Source organism: Bactrocera tryoni, chromosome 1 (assembly GCF_016617805.1).
Source record: "Bactrocera tryoni isolate S06 chromosome 1, CSIRO_BtryS06_freeze2, whole genome shotgun sequence".
NCBI lineage: Eukaryota > Metazoa > Arthropoda > Insecta > Diptera > Tephritidae > Bactrocera > Bactrocera tryoni.
This window is the reverse complement of record NC_052499.1, coordinates 70119790-70147525: the sequence shown is the minus strand read 5'-3', so window position 1 is coordinate 70147525 and position 27736 is coordinate 70119790. Positions and strand designations below refer to the sequence as shown.

Genomic DNA, 27736 nt, shown 5'->3' with positions numbered 1-27736 from the left:
CGCAAAAAGTCTTAATACAAAAGGAAGAGATCTTTTTCACCTTTCGGCCCTATCTCGCCCGTTAATAAGTTTTCCTTTCTTGTTTGTTATATTCTCTTCCTTTCCCAATGGTTCTCATTCTACTATTGATTTGTTCAGTTTTTATCATTTTCAAAGGCTTCATCATTACTCTCTTTAGTATCTGATCTGATAAATATTGATATCAATAAACATCATGAGTAAATTTACACTTTTCAGTGACTGGATGTCCAGTATTGCTGTGATAACCATATTTCCATCGAATCTTAAAATCAAAAAATTTAATATTTTTATGATTTAATGGGAAATATTTTATATTTTTTATTCATGAAGTCTTCCTTTGTTTATATTGGTCTACAACTTTGCTTCCGGCGTTCCGAGATCTGTTTGCATCCCAAACTTATTCTCAACTGAAAGTGTCACTTTTTGAGCCGAATTCTCGTCACTTGCGGAAAATTTTTCTTTTCTTTTTTAATTCCAAGAAAAGTGCGGCTGAGGCTCATCGAATGCTTTCGGATACGTAAGTGAAGGAACATGTCGCGAATGGTTTCAACGTTTTAAAAATGGTGATTATGAAGTCGAAGACCGGCATGGTGATGGAAGGGAGAAGATTTTCGAAGATATTGAATTGGAAGCATTACTCGACCAAGATGCGTTTCAAACCCAAGAGGAATTGGCCGAATCGTTGCAAGTGACACAGCAAGCCGTATCAAACGCCTCAAAGCCATGGGGATGATTCAGAAACAAGGAAACTGGGTTCCTTACGACTTGAAACCAAGAGATGTCGAACGGCGCTTCTTTGCATGTGAACAGCTGCTTCAAAGGCACAACCGAAAGGGATTTCTGCATCGCATTGTAACTGGCGGCGAAAAATGGGTCCACTACGATAATCCTAAGTGAAGAAAGTCATGGGGAAAGCCTGGACATGTCTCCACGTCGACGGCAAAACCAAACATTCACGGCGCCAAGGTCATACTCTGCATTTGGTGGGACCAGCTGGGGGTGATATATTATGAGCTGTTAAAGCCAAGTGAAACCATCACAGGAGATCGATACTGAACGCAATTGATGCGTTTGAGCCAAGCACTAAAGGAAAAACGGCAACAGTACGAGGAAAGACACGATAAAGTCATTCTCCAATTGCTCCATCTGATTACCACTTGTTCCGACCGATGGCACACGGTCTAGCTAACGAGCACTTCAGTTCTTATGAAGAAGTCAAAAATTGGATTGATACTGGGACCGACTCGAAAGATGAGGAGTTCTTTCGTCTCGGAATACGCATGCTGCCAGAAAGATGGTCAAAAGTAGTAGCTAACGACGGCCAATATTTTGAATAACATTTTTGTAAACGTTTTTATACAATAAAGCCTTAAGTTTATAAAAAAAAACAGCGGAAGCAAAGATGTAGACCTAACTTTTTAAAAGGCCATACAAGCACTTACTATTTAGATATCAAAAATCCATCGAGTTTGGGAAAGTATTCTTAGTAAGGTGATTAGCCTTCAAGAGGCATTCTTTTCCATAAAGAACAAATAATGGTCACATGTAAGATTCAAAGCTTAAGCATAGTAAAAAATGTTCTTTAAACTGAGTCAATCTGCATATTCTTTCCGAAATGCAGCAACCAAAGCACATGCTGAGTCCACAAAAGCAATCGTTTCTGCTATCAGCGGATCCCCACGGACAACTTTATAAAAATGTGGAGAATTCTATGCAAACTTTATTTTTCCATGCATAAATATCACACATTTATTTACTATTATTATTTTTCTTGCTTTGTACCATCCATGTAGAACCGATGATTGTCGCTATGCGGACATCCGTCCACAGTTAAGCTATTGTGTTGTTGTTTTTCCTTACATTGCTTTTGTGACTGATGGCATCGCGTCATTTAACACAATGCTTGACAATTTGTTCACATCACTCATTGGAAATGTGCATATATGTAAGGAATTATATAAATATGTATATACATTGATTTGTTGTTGCAGTGCTTGCAGTTCATCGCTTTGACTAGTTGTCTGTGTTTAGCTTTTACTCGATGTTATACTGAGCTCTCTTATTTGTCCGGTTATGTGTGATCCTTCGCTAAAAGTACGAGTTAGGACGAGTATTCATTGCACTTGTATTAATAACGGTGCTCAGTTGTAGCACTGGTGGTGGAGTACTGCCGCAAGCGGACGTCAGGGCAGCGCCTACTATTTGTGGTAGAAACTTTGCTTTTTCCTTTTTGACTTGTGTGAATGGACCCTTCTCTTGCATAAAGTGAATTTAGTGGACAAACAAAGATATGTACATGTATGTATGTGAATCGGAAATATGGTTGGCATTTATCATAGCGTCATTGACTTGTTTTTACTCAGAGTTTTTTTAATATAGAGTCTATTCTAAGCTTGCTTGTTAGTAGTTGTTGTGCACGTTTTTCCGGGAAAGTGCTCAAATAACAGAAACATTGCAAATAAAGCGAATGTTCTTGTTTAGTTGATGATTTCAAAGTTAACAGTTCATCAGTCAGTATGTCAGTGCGATAATAAATAACTTTTTGGATTTTCAGTCACCAATTTTCTAATGGCTGAGTTTAAGTTTATGTAACCGCTTCGTATATATACCCATTAAAGGACCTTCATTCAAATTTTTAAGGAAACGAACTGACAAACTGTGGTGCACTTTTTGCACTCTCGGCGAAAACAACTACTGTGGGACCTCTTATTATAGTATTTATTAATTCTAATGCGCAACCTCAAGAAGTTTGGCTGAATCCCAAAGAATTGCAAAGTATTTCATTTAACACGTTTGCTAAGAATATTATGCCAAGCATGTAGGTAGATTTATAACTTTTAAATACTTGCGTATGGAGTAATACCTGAAATCCCATAGGAAATGCCTTAACTTCCATATAATGGTTAACAAAACTTAAAATAACTTCTGCTATCAAAGTTACGGTATCAACATGAAGGCTAAAATTCAGCTTTGGATCCATAGTACATCCCAAATCAACGAAGTTAAATACTTGCTCTAGTCTATAGGGTTCTTATTATGTAAGGAGAGGGGTGCACAGATCTACGCGAAAAACACATCGTCTTACATCTTTCGAGATTCAATGGCAAATATTTTCTATCACACCAAGCAACAAATTGTTACAATACTTTAAATAAAGAACACGTGTTTGAACACTCTAAATCCTCATTCGCTTAGCCTTCATAAGGGATCACTTGGAACATGGAGCAGCGAGCTTTTTTACGGATGGTTCAAACCATGGGGGGAAGGTTGGTTGAGGAGTTTACTGTTAGGAGCTCTCTATCAACTCCAGCTTCATACTTCATAATAGATTTACTGCTGCGGAGTGGAGCAGCCTTTGAGAAGTGATCATCCACTAGCCTTGAACTCATTAACAGTGTGTTCAGGGCTGGTAAAAGACTAAGACTACATAATACTGGTGAGGATGGAGTGCCAGGCTACAGCGGAATCGCAGGAAATTGCAAAGGAGAATAGCTAGCAAGAAAAGGCACCTTAGACTGTTATCTCTTCCTAGTTGTAAGGTTTCTAACAGGCCATTGTCCTATTGGCGTTCACGAAGTAAGGCTGGGAATTATACCATACGCCATCTGCAGAAGCTGTATGGAAGAAGATGAGGTGCATACAACTCAACACTCCCTTTTTGACTGTCCGTCCGAGCAAGGAATGGAAATTAAACGCCTATGCAAGTTTGTATTGGCAAGTAAGGGTTCTACTTTTATACGGCTTCATAAAGGACTACATATAGCAGTCCACGTGCGATATCTCTAGATTAGCCATCTAACTTAACCGAACCAAATTTTCCAGACGACCACAAGGGTAGAAATCGTGTGACAAGAAAGCGGCTTTTATTTCAGGAACTCATAAATAACTTTAAGAACTCTTTTGTTTTATTCTATTATTGTAATTTGATGTACTTTTGAAATATGATTAAACAAATGGAAAAAAATGTATATCAAAAATAATCATCCATTTTTATCAATTGTTCAAAAAACGCGCAAAGATCAAGTCTGCGAGCTAGAATAGAAGCTCCTAGAATACACTATCCACTTTGTCCTTCCTTCCTTCCATTTGTTTTCAGTGAAACCATTTCGAACACTCGCAATAACCAGCGCAGATCAAATGAAAAGCCTTTATATGTTCGCGGAAGTCACATATGCATTATTTACAGTAGTTACGCAATGTACGTGAGTACGTAAGATATAATATAGAAGTTGAATATAAGTGTTTTCACTCAAATTGTGAGCTTTGCAACAGTAAAGCTTAGCTGATACGTTTACGGATAAAAAAAGGGTGATAACCTAACAGAATCAGTATACATCTAATTAAAGAAATGTGTTATGGAGTTCAAAATGTTTAATATTTTAATTGATACTGACTATTACACGAGCCTTAACTGTAACTACGAATTTCGGGATCCCTGAAAGTAGTCCCGAAATTTCGGGATTCTGCATATTGCGCCACAAAGGCATGTTTTGTAAAAATTGTGTTATGTAAAGTCGAATTTCATTTACAATAATTGAAATTATATATAGAATATATGTATATAATAAATATGCAGATATATGTTTGTACATATGTATACAAACACTAATATATGTATAGTAGTACATTGTATACCACCCATTGCACTAAGAAACACATACAAAACTCACACACATCCATCCACACATACACATATATTTCTACTTGTTACTTACTTGGCGCTTGCGTTGTTGTTGTGGTTGCCACTGTTGTGGTCGTTGTGGCTGGCGGTTCTGTTGCACCGTTGCCCGCATATTCCGTTGTTTGAATTTGCTCCACAGAAATCACTTGATCATCGAAATCGCCAAAATCATTTCCATTACCCGGTGCAGCGCCGACGCCAGCGTCCACGTCTGTTGCTTCCGCAGCTGCAGCATGACCGCTACTATCGTGGCCGTTGATGTACACGACACCAGCACCAGCGCTAGCCGCATTGTTGGCATTACCATTACCAATACCATTGCCGTTGCCATTGTTGCTGTGCTTTGAGTTTTTGCCATTCTTGTTATTTTTGCCGTTTTTACCGTGACGTGGCGCATTGACGGCGGCACTAGTGGCGCTGCCATTGCCACCATTACCATTACCGTTGCCTCGGCCACTGCCATTGCCATTTGCTGCATTACTGGCGGCGCCGTGGCCGTTGCCGTTGCCATTGCTCTTGCCCTTCCCGCTGTGATAATCGCCATTTCCGGTGTTTCCGTTTTTATCATTTCCGCTGTGCAACGGTATCGAATCGGGCTGTTCGATATAATTGTCCTCCATAGATGTGGGCTCCGATTTTTCCTTTGGCTGCACAACGGTTTTTTGTTTTGTTCGGTTTCCCATTAAATTCACCATAATTTTCATGTTTTTTTTTGCAAAGTTGTCCATTGTTTGTGGTTATTGGAGTTGGTTATTGCAATTTGTTATTTTGAAAGTGGCGTAGTTTTTGTTGTAATTTGTTGTAAGCGCAATTGTGAAAATTGCATGTTTTTCGTTTTTCAACATGAAAGTAAATAAGAAGAATCGAGAATTATATTCAAATATTTATAAAGGTTTTCGGAAGTTTTGTAAATGTATTTATATACATACATAGTATATGTTATACGTATTTATAACCATAAAAAATGTATATCAGCTTGATCCACTATAAGATCATCCGCATCCTTCCCTTGATAATCGGATTTAAGTAACCAGAAGGACTGGTATTCATATCACCTGAAAAACAGAAATTCGGGCCAACGTTTGGAAAGACTTGGCGCATTTTACGTCGAGATCTTAAATTGAGAGCGTATAAAATACAGCTTGTGCAAGAACTAAAGCCGTTCGACCACACAAAAGCGACATCGCTTCGTTCTATGGGCTCTTGAAAATTACCAAGAAGATTTGACGTTTTCGAGGCAAATTTGGCTCAGCGATGAGGCCCATTTCTGGCACTATGGCTATGTTAACAAGCAAAATTGCCGCATTTGGGACAAAAAGCAACCTGAAGAGATTCAAGAGCTGTCATTTCATCCAGAAAAACAACGGTTTGGTGTGATTTGTCGGCCGGTGGAATCAACAGTCCAAATTTCTTCAAACTATTGCGCCATGATAACCGACTATTTGATGAATGAAATTGAGCTCGTGATCTTGGCAACATTTGATGTCAACAAGGCGGCGCCACTTCCTACACATCTCATCAATTAGTTTATTTATTGAGAGAATACTTTGGTGAGCAGATACGTTCACGTTTTGGGCCGGTCTATTGGCCAACAAGATCGTATGATATCTCACCGTTAGGATATGTAAAGTCTGAAGGCTATGCGGACAATCCCGCTTCGATTCAGGCCTTGGAGCTAAACATCACACGTGCCATTCGCCAGTTGCAGTCGAAATGCACGAACGAGTCATTGAAAATTAGACTCAATGGATGGACCATCTGAGACGTTGCCGTGGCCAATATTTGAAAGAGATAATCTTCAAAAACTAAATGCTAAAGATTTTTTTGATAATAAACGTTAGATTTGTAGATTTGTGTTTTTTTCTTTAAATAAGTAGGGAACCTCGAAAGTGATGGAGCTGAGTCGATTTAATCATGCTGATCTGTCTCTCCACCTATCCTACCGTCTGTGTATACGCAAACTAGGGTCTCAGTTCTTGAGATCCATCTGAAATTTTGCATACTTTTTTTTCTCAAGAAGCTGGTTATTTGTCGGAACCGTCGATATCGGTCCACTAAAGCGTATATAGTATATGCCACTTCAGCTGAACGATCGGAGTCAAGAGTTTATATTTGTATTATACGAGATACCTTCACCGTATTCGGCACCGGTTATTGTCTAAGACGTCGCATCAGGAATTGTTCAGATCGGATTACTATAGCATATAGCTGCCATACGCACCGACTGATCAAAATTATATTATTGTAAGAAATTTGTGTAGAGTATTATAGCTTTGATATGACCGAAGTTAACGTATCTTCTTCTTGTTATTAATTTTGGGACCCGTGGGCATTCATTATTTTTTTATTTACTTGAAGAACTGGGTTCGTAGAGCAAGATAAAGCAAAAGCGAATGCGGGAGAAGGAGACTTAGATATTACACTAAGCTTATTTACTCGTCTCTTGCCGTTCTTTAGTAACCGATTTTTATTTTTGAATCCAAACTTCAGATGTTATTAAAATTATATAATGTGATTTGCAAACGACAGCAAAGTTGAAGGAAAATCGAAATGCACAGTTTATTGCTAATCGATTGAATCGTTAACATTATCATCAATATGCGCTCGTAACAGACGCTGCACTCACCGGATATCCACGAAAGATGTGCGTCGTCTGCTTGCGTGACGTTTGACGCGGCGAAGTGGGCGGTTGGCGATGTGTTGTTGTTGTGGTGACTGTAGTCAATACCGGAGGCGGTGGTGGCGGCGGTGGCGCGCGTGTTGTTGTTGTCGTGGTTGTTGTAGTCGTAGTAGTTGTAGTCGTTAGATAACCCAACTCAGCGAGACGCTTCATGTGAAAATCCTTCTGAGCTTCAACTGCATTTAGATGAGGAAGCATGGAAGTGGAGTAAAACGAAAAATGAGAGATAGAAGAAAATAGGGTTATTATTAAAGCAAACAGTATTTAATGCAAGTCAATTTGAGGATAATAACATATTTCTGAATAAAATCTGCCGTAATATCAGCATTAGGTACTCACCCACGCAGGGATTCAGCCAGAGCAGACGCCGCCAGCCGACGCATTGGTATAGATACTGTGGGTCGGTGCCTTGGCAGGCGCAAGTGGTGCGCAGCATAGTGCCGAGTATGCCAATCATGGCAGTGCGACAGCCGCTCGGACGCCCCGCGCACTTCTTTGTTACGCTGTCCACCGCACAGGCCTGTTCGTAGTACTCCAGTTTGAGCCTAAATTATGAAGAAATTTAACGTTACAATGACAGTCCATTTATTAGTCTATTAAACATAAAATCAAAAGAGACGCGCTTCAATCTTTGTATAGCATAGTGGCAAGTGTGGCATACGCCAAGCGGCAACCACCAGTTAGCCTGGAAACTACTCGCCGTTGTGTGGAATAGTTTGCCAGCTCTTTATTCTTCCGCCCAACAAGCTGATACACATAAGTGAGAAATTGCTTAAATAAGCACTTGCGAATAGTAATTATCTACACACACACACATACACACACTTTTCAGTCTGAGAGTTTCTTCGAAAAGCTGTCGTGGCACTAAGCGCAGCATCCTTTCGCATTCTGTTCGCTTAGCATGCGCCGGTATTCCGGCATCCCAGCATCTCGGTAACTTGGCAACATACAAACGTTGGTGCTGACGCAACATCTTGGCAACACGTTCCACCTCTAATTGCCATGTCGTCGTTGTCTTAAGAGCACTGCAATTAAAACATAATTGAAGTTTTCAACGCTTCATCGTCTGGGCTTCCCTCGTCGTCGGGGGAACGAACGGCTTGCCACAATTTACACCCGCTTGACGTCAACCAATTTCGAATTGGGGTCAAATAAGGGAGCGCAGCTCGGTAGGCATGGCCGCAGTCGTTCGTGTTGTGTGCAATTTTCGTTGAGACAAAATCAACTTCGTCACACCTGTGCTCTTATGCGTTCCTTATAAATCTGACATACTTGGTACTATGTACTTTTTTGTGAGCTCTAGGGAAAGTATGTATTTGTCTTTCATTTCACCATACAAGATTTGCTTAGCAACACGCAATCCTGACTTTCTGCTATTTCAACAAGATTTGTTATTGAGGACGTCAGGTAGCGTGAGGACATGTGGAAAACTCCCGAAGGGTTGCCTCGTAGTTTAGTCAAATTGTCAAGTTGCCTGTGCTGAGATCACAGGTATGGTTAATAGTAAAGTGAAGTAGTAGTAAATGTGTACTCTGTTTACCGTTATAATGGTTCGATTTCTATAATACCAAGTAAAGTCTAATTCTTTGTTGTTGGGGAAAAACAATTACAGATCTAATGGAGTTGTTCAGCATTCAGTTTAATTTTGGTTATGAAAACAATTAACTGATCAAAAATTGTACCAAAGGGAAGGAAGAAAATATTTTTTATGGAAAAAAACTTGACTGGGCTCTCAATTCGGATCCGTATTGCCAACAATTGAACCATCTGAAGAAAGCAATTGCTCAGAAGTGGCCAGCTTCGATTAATAATAGAGGAATTGTGTGCCATCAGTACACTACCAGGCCACACACATCGATAGTGACTCCATGGAAGCGACTGTTATAGTTCTTTGCCAACATGGCGAGAACGTTTCTATTAGAGAGACATCAAAACTTGTGGTCAAGTTATCGAGTAAAGCGGGGTATATTCGATCGTATATTTAATAACTTTTAACAAGACCTAAAAGCATTTCTTTGAATGTGATTTCATAATGCTGAAATTTTATTTAAAACATAAATATTTTCTATTAATTTATCTTCGTGTAAATATGCACCGGTTTCTCTTCTATGTTGTTTAGCTTCTTCCGAATTTTTGTGGATTCGGGACTAGTTATCATAAGGCTTAAAAGAGATAAGTATGGATTGTCGATAGAGCCTTTATAGAGACTTCTTGTAGTAATTAATAGGATATCAGCTAAGGAGCTCCTCTGGCTTTTGGAAACGACGGGTTTGGTTAGGTTAGGTTTGGTAAATATACTGATTTTTGAGATGTTCGTGAAGCCACGAAAAATCCCACTTGCACTGCTAGATAGGCTTGTCCGTAGTAATGCTCAGTACTTTTAACTATGGATCAAACTCCTACCTACGAGTCAAAAAACCATTGTAACGGGTTTTACACCAGGAACGCTACAAAAGGAGATCGATAGGGAGAGCAAACGACGCATTCGTTTCCCTGCTCTTTTGCTACTTTTCTTTCGTTAAGATTTGCCTTTACATCATGGAAAGATATACGATCCAACAACGAGTCGAAATTATTAAAATTTACTAGCGAAATTCGGAGTCAGTGGCCTTAACTTTAAGAGCGCTACGTCCAATTTATGGCCGTCATAATCGTCTTGTCAGATCAATAATTGAGCGTCTAGTGGAAAAATTCACAGGCACAGTGCAAAATATTAGACAAACAAGTTCCCGTAGTGCTGAGAATATTGCTGGCATATCAATTGAGTAAGATCCAAATCAGTCTCTCACACGTCGTTCTAAAGCGTTGGGCATCTCTGTGACGTCGTTGTGTCTGTGAATCGTCGTATGTTCGTGAATTGGGCTGAGCAACAACTTGAAAATGATCCGGATTTTCATCGAAAAATCATCTTCAGTGATCATCTTGGCTTCGTTAATAAGCAAAATTATGCGTTATTGGTCAGGCAGCAATCCACACGTACTCTATGAGTCATCTGTGCATATCGAAAAAATTACAGTTTGGTGCGATTTATGGGTCGGCGGCGTCATTGGACCGTACTTCTTCCGTGTTGATCAAGACCGCCACGTTACTGTGAATGGGAGTCGCTACCCCTCAATGATAACCGAATATTGTATTTTTGGCCCGAATTGGATGATATGGACTGAAACAATACGTGGTTTCAACAGGACGGTGTCACAAGCCGCACAGTGAATGTCACAATCGGTTTATTGAATACCAAGTTTGGTAAACTTGTTATCTCACGAAATAGCCCATTCAATTGGCTGCCTCGGTCGTGCAATATAGAGTGCCGTTAGACTACTTTCTGTAGGACTGTTAAGTCAATGGTCTATGCCAACAAGCCAGCGACGATTTATGAACTCCGTACGATTATTCATATTTCAAAGCGTTTTTCTTTTATTTTAAAGAACTTTTGTAGCGCTCTTATTGAAAACCCCGTTATATCGACAAAGCGCCTTGAACCAGCCACAAATTTATTGAGCCGACTAATATCTGCTCGAACCAATTGGTCGGGTTCATATAAAGTATGGCATCCAAGATGCTTTAATCTTTGTCTGGTGAAAGCTGGACCGTAAAGGAGAAAGTCTCTACATGTTGTGACATCATATTCTTCCCTGCAACTTGGATAAGCTGCGTGCTCCAAAATATTTAGCAGCACTGTTTGAGTGCCAATGGGAAAGTAGCCAATTAGGATTCCAATCATTGCGGCCATGCGAACCTTGCTAAGAACTAACTATTCATAACACTCTTGGCCAGTAGGCTTTCGCAGTCCCGCAAGTGCTGTTTGCTGACCAACGCTTACCGAGTGGACGAGGACAGCGGAACACATGCTCGTTTCTATTCTAATAAGGCTTAGATAAGGGTGCACTTTCAAGCGAGCTTTAGATTTCCGATGTGGCTAGGCGCCCGGACAAGTTTAATATGAAAGTGGCTTTATACTACAGCTACTGCGAGCATACAGTACTTGACTAGCTTTAAACTTTATGAAAACTATAAGCAATTTCGGAGTATTTTGTATTTTTTTGTGAAAATTAAAAAAAAATATAGAATTTCAGTGTGAAAACTATGCCGCAAGTTTACTAAATATCCATTATTACCATAATTTTAGTGTAAAATATAGTTTTCCTCCTCTTTCACGCCTCTCAATCTAGTAACTTTGACTCACAAAGCTCATGACTAAAGTCCAAGAAGTTCAAGTGCAAGTGCTTAATAAATATAATTAATTGACATTCGAGCTTAATGAGGAAGCTCATGCAATGTCTACCTTCACTTTATATGTTTCGGAGCTTATGGTCATTGAGAATCGACACATACTATATAAGTAGTAAATAAATACTAACGTTATATTTATATACAATGCATAAGCCTTTCGTAAGGTCACAACCTTTCATATTTGTATTCTTACAATGAGCATATAATAATATATTTTCAGGAATCACAAAAATACTCGCATGTGTTATGCCAACCATTTTCCCATTAATGAGGCTTAATGACGGCAGCTTAATAAAGTTCCGTTGTCATGCTGCCGTCATAACTTGGGAGACTTAAATATGTCATATGGATGATATAACATGCCATTGAGGGAATAATGGCTGGCAAGCAAACAGTAGTATCAGTGTATACATATGTACATACATACATGCATGTTTTTTGTATTATTTATTTATATGTGAGTACTCATGACATTTGTGAGTTTGATTGATGGCTGAGGCATTCACCGGATAATTGAATGCGTAAAACGTGTGAAATGTATACAGTTCCGAGTGAATTGAATTAAATGACATTGAGTGCTATAAAATGTATCGAATGTTAAGATTTATGTGTAAATGATGCTTGTGTTGTAATTAATTGCCATTATCAGTGCATTTCGTAGTCCTACAGAAGTGTTGATGGCATTTGTTGGTAAATTAATTCGCAAACACGCAAGCGAACATTAATAATTCTGTATACATTCGTTCGAAACGTATTCGTATGTGTATGCATATGTATTTGCATGTGTATATATTTGTATTGGCATATAAAATTGCGTGAATTGTGGCTTTGCATGAAAAATCAATTGTGGCACGCGCCACACCACAGCATTGATAACGGTACGGCTGTGTAATGGATACCCATTAAGAAGTTTCTTTCTCTCTCTCATGGAAACGAAAGCAAGTTTGCTTATTAATGTATGCTTTATATAATAAAGTTAATGCTTTTGAAGGAGGAATGTGAACAATAATAAATGTATTTGCCTTATGGCGCCAAACATTATACATGAAGTGGTATATTAAATGATAATATCGCCACAAATCTCTTGCAAAATCTTCAGAACTGCCATTAACAACAAATTTAGTGTGTAATAAGAACAAATTTAATTTCCGATTAAATGCAAAATATTGCTATTGAATGAGTTTATGCAAATGCGATGCATAAAAAGATTATTGTAAGTGTAAATATGTCTTGATGTTAATCGAGAAGCGCTGAGAGAGTCGATTATCTCGTTGATGAATGGCTTACCACTAATTATATTTCTCACAAGTTTTCGTACCCCAAAAATGCTTTACAGTATTATTTGACAGGTTCTGGAAATGAAAAAAAAAAAAAAAAAAACACTAAGTTTGGTACTTTTTTCAACAGCCTTTCTTTGACAGATCACGCGTGAGCCTTGTCAAGCTGTCATGCTATTTTTGTTCAGCAATGTTTGGCATTTCATCGTGGGATGACTTCCACCTGAGCAACGTTTCTCGTTCTGTAAAGAATGTGTTTCGCGCGCTTCGCTCAACTTATGGTTGACATAATCGGCCTACTGAGCGTACTATTCGCAACACAATCAACCATCTTGAAACCCGGCATTCATTATTAGATAATACGACCGAGTAGACAACGTCCAGCACGCAGTGAAGAAAATATAGCAGCTGTAGCTGAGAGTGTGTACGAAGACCGCGGAGAGTCGATTCGGCTCCGTTTGCAACAACTCGGACTAACGTTTGGAATGACTTGGCGCGTTTCACGTCGAGATATTAAATTGAGAACGTACCAAATACAGCTGGTGCAAGAAATGAAGCCGCTCGACCTACTCACCATCGCTTCTCTCTATGGGCTCTTCAAAAGTTCTAAGAAGATCCAACGTTTTTGAGCCTTCGAGCTGGCCGGCGAAGTGATCAGTTCATATTTCTTCAAAAATGATGCCGATATGAAAGTAACATTCAATGGAGGACCATAATCACGCCATGATAACTGACTATTTTATGCCTGAGATTGAAGTTTGTGATCTCGGCGACATTTGATTACAACAAGATGGCGTCACTTCCTACACATAGCATCAATAAATCAGTGGAATTATTGAGAGAACACTTCGGGGAGCAGATAACTTCACGCTTTGGGCCGGTCGATTGGCTACCAAGATCATGTGATATCATACCGTTAGATGTTTTCCTATGAGGATATGTAAAGTCTAAGGTATATGAGGATAATCAAGCTTCGATCCAGGTTGTGGTTACCAGTCGAAATGCTCTAACGAGCTATCGAAAGTTGGACTCAACGGATGGACCGTCTGAGACGTAGCCGCTGTCAACATTTGAAAAAGTTTATCTTCAAAAAATGTATGCCAAATAATGTTCTTTCGAACTTACATTCACCATTAAATTTGAAGTTTCTGTACTTTTTCTTTAAGAAAGTAGGAACTTCCAAACTTCGAAATGGATCACTTTTTACATGAAATGCCTTTCGGAAACAAAAAAAAATATTGTATTTACAGCGGTCGTAGGATCTCAACAATTTATTCAGATATTGGTTCACGCATATATAGATCAGATGGACAGACAGAACCACATAGCTAAATCGTCTCAGCTCGTCGCGCTGATCATTTATACACCTTTTTGAGTCCAACATTTATGTCTGGACAAGAAATGTCAAATTGATGTTTTGAGCGTTTAAAAACGTGTGAGAGCTCGTATTGTCGTGGAGAAGTGTGATCCGTCTACGGTAGTTAGTTTTCCTGCTGTCTTGGAAGACTACTGGTCAATAAATGGTTGTGAACTACTCAAAAGTTACTGTAATGCGTTGTTCTAGTGGTAAGGTGTCGAAAAGTAATGCTTTTCTACAAAACTGGCAGCCTTTTGCTTGGAAGTACTTCATGCGCGAACAAATTTTGTTGGTTTCGACTCATCTTGGAACACCCATAGAGCCGATTTTTGTTTACTTTCGCGCTCATACGGATAAATTCACTATATGCCACCTATAAGGATATCATAGACATGTTTCGAAGCACCGCTCTATTTTTAACATTTCTCTCTACCAATCGACAAAAGCTTTTTTTTGAGCGATTGACAAATTGTATGGAATCCAGCGTGAACAAATTTTTTCTCTCTCACATGTCCATACAATATTGTATGTGGGCTGGTTGCACTAATGTCCATAGTTGTCTCAATCTCATGATTGGTCACAGGACGACTTTGCAATTTCATCATCAATAGTAACCAGAGAAACAACTGATTTTGAAACTCACCATACCATCGATAAAACTAGGACTTTGATAGAAAAAAAAATTTAATGAAGTTCTTCGATGTTCAGTGGCTGAGTAAATAAATGTTGAAATTTATAAAAAAAATATTCGCACGAAAATTTTCACGATTTAATTAAATTTTTTGGTCGAGGTGAATATTTAAAATTACTGTAAACAACACCATTAGTGCTCGCATGTCAAAACTTTTTGAGTATGTTTATCAAAGAAAATGTGAAGCTTTACGATAAAGTTGTGAGTTGCCAGATTTCAACACTAGGGTTACCAAATTCCGAAATATAATAAGTAACCTTTATACTCTGTTCAAGGTATAAACATTTACGCTTATGTGTAAATTTTTTCAGTATGCTTTCCTCTTGCTTTTTCTGGATCTGTTTACTATTAGACATGCGTCTTAAAACATATATTTTTATAAACTTTACGCACTTAACAATTAGCTCAAGAAATATTAATATTTAAAGCGCCGAGTTTTAGGTTTTGTCGCAAAATTTTAATCGACCATCCGCCAAATCAGCTCCACCAACACTATAAATTTTTCACTAATCCAGCCAACGCGTGGCGGCGTTATTGCATAAACCGCTATATTGGCCGCATATGAAGTAAGTGTCGCCATTAGCACAATTTAGTTGCTTGCACTGGAGCAAAAGAGCGATTCACTTAAAAGGCAATTAAATTCGCAGCCACGTACTTTGTGGTCGCTTAGCTGTGCAGCCAGTAATGACGATGTGCTACGAGACCAATGAGACAATCAAGCTCATACACACAGGGTGTGTGAGAGACGCAGCAGGATACATGTAAAGTATGCGTGGTCCAATTAGGACATGCTATGCTTCTGCTTTCGCTGCGGTTTCTCTACTCCCGCTTGTTCCTTGCAGCGCCACCATGCGTCTGGCATACGTCTAGGTGCATAATCCACCGAATCGTACATACAAGTATACCTGTACATATATTCCCGGTTATGATTAGAGGTCGTCACACTTTGAGTGTGCTTCCAGCATAACATCGACGTCTGCAGATTAAATTTAAGAAAGTCTGTAGAATATGTCGCAGCATATTCACTCCTCCAGTAGAGTGACTTCTGAAAATCGCAGCCATCACACACACACACACACCAGCACACAGTTTGACAGCGAGTTTATTTTATTTGTCGGCTGCAGTAAACCGGATTTATTGACAGCGCCTGCTGCATCTCCTAAAAAGCAGCTATAAAGTTATTTTCTATGTGTGTAACAGTTTAAGATTTATGTGTGTGTGTTTGTGCATTAAATTATCTTGAAGAACGTGTCGCCCTTAATAGCAACGTAACTCATCTTGCAACATGTCGTGCAACTCATTTTCGAAAGACATGTGCCCGCCGCCACTACTCTATAAAGTGTGTGTATGTGTTTGTGTGCCTCAGTGTAGTTAATGGCAGTCACCTTGCATCTTTCTGCAAAGTGTCAATTTCATGATGCATTGATGCAAAATCTCAGGCAGATGCCACAAGCAGACATCCTTCCACCTGTATCCTCGCCTGCTCGCCTTATAAAGCATTGCTTTCTTCTGAGAAAAGTATCTCTACAACATATTTATTAGACATTCTGGCAAGCTGCCGGCAGCCACATCTGTCTGCATCAATCTGTGTGTTGTTGATGATTTTAATTACATCGTTAATTTTGAACAGATTTTACAGTTTCTAGTTAAGTATTTTTAGTTGATAACATATGGTTATATACTGTGATTTTGACTTTCATTATGCGCCTTGCTATCTAGCAGCTGCTAGTGATTTAAGGTGCTCATTTGTGATGAAAGTACGTAATAGAACTTGATATTCGTTAAATATGCCAATTGAGTACAAAGCGTTTAATTAAACATATTCAATACTTTGTTTAAATCAAGGTGAATCAAGGTCCCTAGGTGACAAGGTAGTGCAAGTTATTACTGAAAATTTGGACATGTCTTCCGGATTGCTTAAAAATTCGGAACATACTCAATTAATATGAAAGTCCTTCATATATAAGTTGTCTTTGTATTTCGAGGTTTGGTAACCCAAGTGTTGCGATATGGCAACTTACAAATTTATCGTAAAGTTTCACATATTGAATGTTTCACATACTCAGAACGTAAGTCAAGAGGGTTATTTGTGTTGTTTACAGTATCTTAAAATATTCATCTCAACCAAAAAGTGAAGATAAATCATGAAAATTTTCTCGCGATTATTATACCCTGAACAGGGTATATTGAGTTTGTCACGAAGTTTGTAACACCCAGAATTAAGCGTCGGAGACCCTATAAAGTAGATATATAAATAATCAGTATGTTGAACTGAGCCGGTTTAGTGATGTCCGTCTGTCTGTCTGTTTGCCTGTCTGTATATATACGAATTAGTCCCTCAGTTTTTAAGATGTCGTTTTAAAATTTGTAGACGTCATTTTCTGTTCAAGAAGCTGCTCATTTCTCGGAACTGGCGATATCGGACCATTATAACATATAGCTGCCTTACAAACTGAACGATCGGAATCAAATTCTTGTATGGAAAACTTTCACATTTGACAAGATATATTCACAAAAGTAGGCACAGGTTATTTTCTAGGGCAACAATGTAATCTCAGAAAAAATTATTCAGGTCGGATTACTATAGCATGTAGCTTCTATACAAACTGGACACATAAATACTAAAAGAAATGCACCTATGAAGGGTATGTTAGCTTCGATGCAGTCGAAGTTAACGTTTTTTCTTGTTTTTTATATTTTTCGACGTAGATTAACCCAGCAAAAGTGTTTCGATGAACTTAAATTAATTTTTGGCGATAAAGCTCCATTCACTCTAAGAAGAATTTTGCGAAGGTCGTCCACAAATAGTTGTTGTTCCGGAACCTATTTATATTGTGCGCAAGCTGAAATTAAAAGATCTAAAGTTGGAATAGCACTGGTGACCTTGGTGATAGTGGGGCTCTTGAGGTATAAAAATGAAAAATGGATATTGTTCAACAATATTGAAAGAGTATCAAAAGGTTTTTCAGTTTATAGGGATACAATTATTTTACCTCAATTAGGTAAAACTGATCCGTGCTTTGGTTATCTTTCCCGAAATTTCGCGTTCTAAGCAATAAAAACTAAAAGCTGGTAGTTTCATAAACCTTGCAAAATCTCAATTTTTTACGTTGAAATCGCCTGGATATCTTTATTTTGAGAGCAGCAAGAAAAAAGCGAACGGAGGCCCGAACGGGTGTGGATGTGAACTTCTTCCCTTCAGACGGAGCGAGAATTATGAACGGATCGCCTCTAATATCGAGCAGCTATTCGAGGAGATCCTTGTTGAGAGTTTTGATAGTGTAGAATTCGCACTTCTGGAGAAAAATCTAGAAGATAGGGACCTTCAGATTAATCTCCAGCAAGCGAAAGCGAAATCCGGGAATGTTTTTTTATCATTCCCCACGTTTGCAACTGTAGGCAAGCAGGAAGCTCTTTGAAAGCTCTTGTTCCCTAAAAACTCAGAAGGGAAAGGAAAGACCGGATTGGAGGACACCAGGGTTATCAAAAATCAGATCTTTGTTCAATACGATCTGTAAAAATCGTCATAATGTAGACTGGCAATTGTAGCAGAGCGGTTCTTACTACATATATATATGAGACTGAGATTTAGAAGGCTAAAATGTCATGTTGGAGAGCCTTCTATGAAAACATAGAAATGCGAACGCTCACTTTCTTCTAAACCTATGTACCTACTGAAGAGGGATACCGTGGATTGCTTTGAGAAGACTATGCAACTTTATCGAACCTTATGGAAGTGCGTCGTTTTACATGGGCTATGAACTCTTTTGAATCAGTTAAGTCTCCGGGACCCGAAAATATTATATCTACACAGTTTTCGCCTGTAACAAGGGTATCATGCAGTTGGTTGGCTCCTATCTACTTGAAGTGCGTTAGGTTAGGTTACATTCCGGCGGCTTGGAGGTCGGTTGGAGTGGCGCTCGCTCCGATAAAAGCGCTCATGTCCTCTGCTAAGGACTTTGAGCCTATCAGTCGTTCCTCTTTTTTACTTATGGACCCGTACATTAGGGGTTAAATTTCATGGAATGGGCTATTAACTGCTCAGCTTACCTACAGCAAAGGCAGGTCGATCGACATCGTCTTACACTCGAAAGTGGCATTGCTGCTGGAAGCCTCTATATATAAATACTATACGATGTACCTTTCTTGATATCGAAGCTAATCTCAAGCAACAGAGGTATAAACCAACTGCTGTGCCTTGCTTGCGGGGCATATATTTTTGCAGTTTCTCATGTCAAAATTTATCCGAGCTTTTTGTGTGAATTAACGAATGGAAGTAGCTTGATTTATTAATTTTTCTGTGAGTCAAATTTTTATCGAACATTTGCGAAAACACTTCAACAGACGCAAAAATTTCCATACCTAAAAAGTAAAAAAATTGTGTTTTAAGACAAGTCTCATGCTTATCATCTGCTTCAGATTAGAAACTCTTAAATGCTGCTGCCATGATGAAGCGAAATCTGCCACTTAACGCATGGTTACTTGCACTAAACTTAGCAAAGCGCACTATCTGCCGAGCATGTAGCAAAGAGCTGCTCGATTCCACTTACCTGCACTCACGATCCTCTTTACAATTTTCCGCTACTGAGTGGCAGGACGGCGGCGGATGGTAGTATATGCCATTTGAACCCTGCTGATTACTGTTATCGGCCGGCCTTTGTGCGCACGTTGGATGAAGCTTTTCCTGTGCAATCATGCACATGTCGTGACGATTCGTTGTTTTTCTGTGAAGAGAGAAATCAAGAGAACACGTAAAACACAAGTGCTTATGTATGCGCTCGAGAAGGAAGGAACAAAGTGAGTGGCGGCATGAAATGCTAAAAAAATGTTGCTGCAACACAAACGATGACACACACACACACACTCCGAGTGGGTAATGCGAAACCACGAAGCGTGCACGAGCAGATAGCAGCCATGCTAGGCAATGCGTGCAACATGCACACACAGTCATGTAAGCAATCGAACACGACAGCGAGTCGTGCAGCCTGGCTCTTGGTACACGCAGTGGCTTAGACAAAGGCGCACAGTTGCAAGTAGTTAAGTAGATGTTGCAAGCATGTTGACACACATATACAAGCATATATATATGTAAATATATATGGATAGAAAAGTGCAGGTATGGGTGTGTATATGCGCTGATGGGGGATACTTACTTGCAGAGGCAGAAGGCAATGTCCAAATTCAAATCCTCGTGCGGACCTTTGTAGAAGGCTTGCAGTGATGTCATGCATGCATTGCGATTGCAACGGTGCATTTCACAATGCATCAACATTGGCTGCAGGGACGACGAGCATGACACATCCTCCCGGCAAGTGTCCAACGCTGTGTGGCAGGTACTCTACTCAGTCGTACATTGGAATGTTAACCGGTCGCCGCAAGCCAACGGCCGTCAGCCGGCAGGTAACGGCATTCAAAATCGTCAAATCAGTTGATGCGTCCAAAGTCACGAATGCAACGAGTCAAGCGTAATGCGTGCGTTGCATGTTGTTGTTTTTATTATAGTTACGGGTAGTAGTTGGTTGCATGCGTCATTGAACACGAAGCGACAGCGAGGATGTTGACAGCAGCAGCAGTGTAGCATTTGTTGTTGTTGTTGCATGTTGTCAGTTGCATGCATGAGAAGGCCAGAAATTGCACGTGAAAATCGTAAAATGGCGACCGATGACAGCCGTAATAAAGTTGTAGTGGCACAGTGGCCATTAAGACGAAATGCCAGAAATACCAGTAACGTCAGCGTTGTGGAAAATGTTTACAAAGAAAAGCAGAAGAACGTGAAATTTTAAGTACTCAGGAACTGCAGGCAATGGCAGCACTCAAACGAACTGGTTGCACGCATCTTTTACGCAGCAGCAACGCTTGGCAGCAGCAATGAATAATTTGTAGTTGAGTGCATTAGTGTGTGCGCGAGTAGCATTGCTGCTGTTCGCTTGCTGCGTTTAAGCTGCTTGCAACATTGCGTTGCACTCACCTGAAAGTGTTGCTTGATTATTTCCGTTGAGAGGTCCACTTCGACATCCTGACCACCTGTGTTCGAGGAGGCAGTACGCGACAGAGAGCAGAGGGTTAAAGAGAAAAGGTGGCGGAAGAGTGTGGTTCCACAAGCGCGTGAAACGTGTCCAAGTGTACAAAATGTGTTTTTTGTTTTTTTGTATTTTTTTTTTAGTATATTCAGCGAGCGCAGTTGATGTTTATAAGCCGAATTGTTGTTGTTTTTATTTTTGTTGTTGTTTGTAATGATGACGTGCGCACGTCAATATCAAATGCGTTCATTAGCCATAATTATTTTATTGTTGTTGTTGTTGTGTATTATTATAGCAATTGTTTTTCGCAAAACAGTCGTTTGTTGTTGTGGTTGTTCACATATGCATGTATATGTCAGTATGTATTTATTTTTGATTTCATTGCGCATTGTTATTTGTCGAATTTGTGAGCCAGATATTACCGTTGTTGTTGTATTAATAAGTTTTTTTCATTCATATTGCGCAGTGCGGTTGATGAGGTGATTTTTTGTGTTGTCATTTGTTGGAGAAAAAAGGCAACGAGAACAGAAAAATTTAATAAATGAGAACTTTTTCGAGATGCGCTACAGCAATATATGCATATAAAGCCAATAAATATGTATGCCTGTAGCACATAAGTGTTGATAATTTTATTGAAATTATAAATATTGAAATGTGCATGAAAAAAGTTGTTGTTTTTACACGCGCGAAATATGCAAAAACCTGACAATGACCTGACTTATGGCTTACAGTCTTTTTATGTTGCAGATATAAGGAACATATCGCATATGTATTTATATGAACAGTTCGATGTACGCTTTACCAATGCACGGAGAAATAAATTCTTTGTAAATCGCGCTTAAAATTAAAAAAATAAAGGATAAAATAAAAAAGAAATCAATATTAAAGAAACAAAATTTTTTAGAGCTTTTGTGCCTTAAATTATTTACACTATTTGATGATCACACGTGTACTTCAATTTCATTTTTATACCCTGAATGGGGAATACTATGTTTCTCACAAAGTTTGTAACACCCAGAAGGAAAAACCGGAACTCTACAACAAAGCATAAATTTAAATAATCAGCATGACGAACTGAAACGAATAAGTCGTGTTCGTTTGTACGCTAACTAGTCTCTTTTTATCTTTGCATTTTTTTTAGATTGGACCATGAAAGCATGTAACCGCCATACACACTGAACGATCAAACTTATGTCCCAGAAAAATAAAAAAAAAATTTTTCTTTATGAAATTTGGCACGATGTAGTGTCCAAGAAAATGCTAAATCATCGAAATTAGTTTTTTAATCAGACCACTGACTGATCAAAATCTAAAAAAAAGTAGACAGCTGACATTTTAGGCTAAGTAAAAATGAACCCCTGCTCGAAAGAACAACTTGTGTTCATTATTAAACAGTACTTCAAAAACAATAAAAGCTTGTCGGCTGCATTTTTCGATCTAACAGAGGATCCAGGTGTGGTTTTCGGAGAACAAATGCACCCACAACTTGTCTCTGATTAGTTTGGATTTTGAGAGAAATGCAGACTAGTCATGGAAAATTTCGACAAACGAGTGCTTATGCGTATAAATCCCTATCCCTATCTTATGTACTTTATGGTTCAATAAAAAATTAAAGGACTAAAAACTGTGTTTTCTATTTAATTACAATCTTGTGTTAATCTTGGGACATCCTTTGTAAATATGTTCTCAAAATCCAAAAATAAAATTTTTTAAGCGGGCACAATTGGTATGTCATTTCCTCAATATGGGACAGCCATGTCGTATACGTAACTTTACAGTTGTTCTATTGAGAGTGGTAAAATATTTCAATGGAGAAACAAGGAGTTTTGTTATGTAATTAAAAATAAATAATACTCCACGCAGACAAAATGTATGTATATAGCTAATATTTTGAAGAGTTTTATTATTTTTTATCGAACAATTTGGCTAATTTTTTCATAAAATACAAAAAATAACCCACTAAATATCCGAGAACCGATTCAAAACAGTTTTTTTAATTTCATGTACCTATTATCTCATAGTAGCAGCAGTAAAAGGGGCAGTTTTGAATTGTTTAAGGAGTAATGTGTACATTCTTTTCCATCAGAAAGAGGAGATTTCAACGAAGAAAAATTGTACTGAATTTTGAAAAAGAAGTGAAATTGAGACGTTAGAATTTTTGATCGCATGTTAAGGTCTTTTGGACTTTAAGTCGAAATTACGTTTCCATCTTAATATTTTAACAGTGTTTCTGTGTTATAAGAAAGTAAGGTTACACCAAATTTAGTTAAAGAAAATAATTTTTTGTACAAGATAAAAATAAAACAACCCAAAAACTTGGTTTTTTGAAATTTTTACGTAAACTTTAAGGTTATGTGAAAAAAGTTGATACATATCTTAACATTATCTACAACAATGTAATATAACATTTTTCTATAGAACTTCTTGTTATACCGGAAATCAAGAGAAACCGGTTAAAATCCTTAAAAAGTCAAATACGCCCCTCGACCTCCTTCAACCTCCTCCGAACTCAGCACACTCATAAATAATTTTTCCTCAAAGTTTTCTATTTTACCTCTCATTTTCGATGAGTTACATCCCACTATAATTTTTTTTTTTTCAAAAATTTCCACGCTGGTCAAAATAAAATAGTTTTGAGAAAGAAAGGATTTTCATTAAAGGAAGTAAAGAAGACAATTTTTATTATAAATGACACTTAAACTCAACATTTTAAAAATTTAATAATTTTATATACATATATAGTACATTTTGTTAAACTTTATTATCGACATTCTTTATTATTCTAATTTTTCTTCACATATATTCGACACTACGTGGCATAGATACATAAAGGGGTTACATGGGTTTACGGGTTTCAAAAAATCGAGTTTTCCGGTGAACCTAATGAAATCAATTACCATTATTAATCTTGGGAGACTCTCATATAAATTTTGTTAGTTTGTGATTTAATGTAGTTTATTTTAAAAAATGATCATAATTAACGTGACATATTATGATTTAGCTTAACTTAACGCCACATAAAAGAAATGCTCTTTATCGCTTGCTTTTTCCGACCGGTTTTTGAAAGCAGTAAATATAAAAAAATAATTACTAATACCTGTGTTTACGGAATTATTTTCTTTAAAAAATGGGAAAGCTAATGGAATGTAGTCGCGCGTTTGTATTAACCACAAAGGCATGCAAACATGTTTCAAAATATCTTACTACACGCAAATATTTATACAAAATGTATGAGTATTTGAGCACAAATAGCCGCCAAACATAATAAATCTTATATGTAAATATATAAATATAAATAAAAATGTCGCAACTACAGCTCCACACAGCGACGGCTAATTATAGCATTTATCGGATTTTGCGGTCAAACATATTTGCGTTATTGAAATTTGAAAGCCGCACTGCATATTTTAATATGACGGCAATTGAAAAATCATTTGCGACTGTTGCCACGAAAATTAAAAAAAGCAACAATAATAATAAAATAATGCACAAAAAGACACACGCGGCAATTTAAAATCGCTTATTAACCCTTGACGTGCGAGGCGTTAAGTGGCATTAAATGGTGAGGTAATCGCCCAATTGGCCACGTCAAATAACGCAATAACTGTCACTTTTTATATGTGTGCAAAATAAATAAAAACTGTGCACGTATTCGTTAAAGTATTAAGTGGTTGGTAATTAAGTGGCATATAATTCACCGTTATTGGATAAATGATATCGGTAACGAAGAATTATGACATTTAAGTTAGGCGATAAATATCGCTTTTTCACGAATTATGTTGTTATTATTTGTGTTATATGATATAATAATTGTTTTATGAGTAAATTAATTACTTGTCTAATAAATCTAATAAATTGTATTAAATTGCTTTGTTCTGAATTGAATTCGAGAAGAATATAAATTATATCTCTATTAATTTTGACATTTTTTAAGGCAAACAACAAATATACATACATATCGTCACCTATGTACTATATGTTGCATATCGTAACATAAAAATCACTTTTCATAAGTTTACAAGCGAAGGAAAAACTATATAATAAAAACCACTCATATTGAAATATAATAAGCGTTTTGCTTATAAAATCTATTATATATTGGTTATTATATCTGTTAGCGATTTTCGATTTTTTTTTTGGTGATACGTTGTTTTGCATTTTAGGTATACCGTCATCTTCGCTTTATAGTGTATATGTAATATTTTTTCTGAGTATACCAATATTAATTTATTTATTTATTTTGTTTAAAAAAATTATACGAGCGTTGCTAAATACATTTTGGGATTAGAGAACAAAAACAAATAGGGATCCAAAGTGAACCAGTTTTTTTTTGCCGAGATGAATATTTTGAACAACTGTAAGCAACACAAATAGCACTCGAATGTAAAAACGTTCTGAGTAAGTTAAACATCCAAAATATCAAACTTTATGATAAAGCTGTCAGTTGTCAGATTGCAACACTATTAGACGTAAATGAGCGGCCTGTGGTTTCTAAATACTTTTTTCACAAATTTTCCCAGAACCCTTGTTATTGTTATTGGTAGAATGGCAAAGTTATTTATAGAATAAAATTGTAGTACGATGAAGAGTTCTCTCTATTTCTGGTATTGTTGTAGTACAATCTAAAGGCAAAAATATTTCGAAACCAGTGGTAAGGAAACCTCTGTTAATGACGATAACTTCGAAAAAGGTGAAAGAAGATGTGCCGTAGATCGTTGTCCTGACAACAGAGCAGTAGCAACATTTCAAACATCAACAACATCCCAAATATTCTGAAACTTTTGGAAAAGATGCTTGACAACGTTTCTGAAGGAACTATATGCATCAAATGCATCACGGGTGCCTAAACTGTCCAACAATCTAGCCAGTAGCTCGATAAAAATGAATGTACGGAAAGTTGGATGGCAATATTTGCATGCCTTATTTGCCTTAAAGAGCGCCTATTTTGTAGGCGATAATTAGGATAAAAACCTTCATTACGGTGTTTTTGTCAGTCCGGGTCATATTTGATCAGACAGAACTTTTAATCATATGCAACTTTTTAAACACCATACATACTTTAAACATATATGTAAGTCTAAATTTATGTTTTTATGTATTTTTAACTCCAAAACCTAAATAGTGCCCGACAAAAGGCCATGTGAACCTACATATTTGAAATTTCACAAAAAAGAATTGGGCGCTATTAAACGCTATTTTATGCCAACAAGAATGCATCGTAATCCCCAAATTACGCGCAATTAATACTTAAAAGTCTCCTAACAAGCGCTTAAAATCCAAATTAGTGCGCATAATGAACTAAATGATTAGGTATGCTTCTGTTTGTGTTTGCGTCTGTGTGTTCGCATTAGTAAATTGCCCAACTGGCATATTTCACCATTTTAATTATTCAACTATGCATGTGTATAAATTATTTGTTTGCAAGTAAATTATACAGTAAATTTAATTAAAAGTCCAAATAAATACCTATGCGTGTGCGTTGCGCTAGTTTTTTCCATTGTTATTCTTGTTGTTTTAGCATTTTATAGCATTTTCAACTCATTTGTTTCGACAAACCACATTTTAAATGAGCAAGCTTACCATGTGATCATTTGGTCAGCGCATAACACACACACACACATACATATATGCATCTGAGCTGTTTATCAGGCTGCTGCTACGCCATTTCCACACACGCATATGGTGATAAAGTAGGGTTGGGGACGTTGAGCATTTTTTGCAACACTTTTCAGCCCGTGACGCCCTTGCCCAGGCTTGCCATCGGGCTGGGGCATTTGATTAATAGTATTTTAAATGCGTTGCCACTTTGAAATAACTGTAAACGAAAAAATGGTTGACAGGGCATGCAGCAGCATTTCATGGCATTCCAAAGGCATCGGCGAGCCTAGTTTTGGTGCGTCGGTGTGAGTTGACGCTGCCAACTGAAAAAATCTGCTACAACACATGTTTGTATATGTGAGTTTGTGTGTGTATGTTATATGCATCTTGTATGTGTGTATGTATTTACGTGAATTATTGCTTGTCATTGGGCGCTAGAAGAATTCATTGACAAAAATTAAATTTATTCGTTTTCATTTTCATTTCATTGCATTTCAAGTGAGTGGTAATCCAATTAAATCGCATTAGTAATTTAGTGGCGTATAATAAATTCAGTGAATTGTTACTGCGTTACACTTATTTGCATTTGCATTTAAATTTATTTCGAGAAAAAATGTGAAACAGAAGTGATTGTACATGCGTGTTAACACATTTTATAGTCAAATAAACACTTCACGTTGTTTTTATTGTTTTTTATGCTGCGTTTTTTAAGTTCCGTACCTAGCGTGAAGATATGCATTAGCGCAAGAATATAGGGTGCAATATCCCTAACTCACTGAATATTTAGTGCATTTTTGCACAGCGTTAGAGTCAGCGTCTATGAGATCCATAATGAAATCGTTTTTATCAAAAGGGGCCATATTTGATCTGGAGGCTAATTGTCTTCTTACAGTTTTCATATTTTGTTAATGTATATTATATCAAATGGTGAATAATGAAGAAATTAGCTGTCATGTCAATTGGATATTTCAAGATATCTGCGATTTGGTGATAAAACACTCGTAAAGCTCAACTAACTACGGCAACGTTATTCGCATTAATCTCTGAACCATTTTAAAACTATCACGATTTAATAAAAAATTGAGCTTATGGTTCCACTGATATTGGCCCTCTCAAGCCAGACTATTGTATAGTGCTTGACTAATTTTGAATATACCATTACTCTCCGTAAAGTATCACTA

At 37.6% G+C, this 27736-nt stretch overlaps 1 protein-coding gene across 1 annotated transcript in view; it reads right to left on the bottom strand.

Annotated features, from left to right (window-relative positions):
* The window catches only part of LOC120776499, a 159686-nt gene that overhangs the window by 6149 nt on the left and 125801 nt on the right, over positions 1 to 27736 (bottom strand). The window contains exons 9-14 of the mRNA XM_040107186.1: positions 20906 to 20961; positions 20091 to 20275; positions 19488 to 19661; positions 7722 to 7927; positions 7329 to 7558; positions 4737 to 5349 (exon numbers count right to left, since the gene is read on the bottom strand). Coding sequence (XP_039963120.1) covers positions 4737 to 5349; positions 7329 to 7558; positions 7722 to 7927; positions 19488 to 19661; positions 20091 to 20275; positions 20906 to 20961 — 1464 coding nt within the window. The remainder of the gene's footprint in view (positions 1 to 4736; positions 5350 to 7328; positions 7559 to 7721; positions 7928 to 19487; positions 19662 to 20090; positions 20276 to 20905; positions 20962 to 27736) is intronic.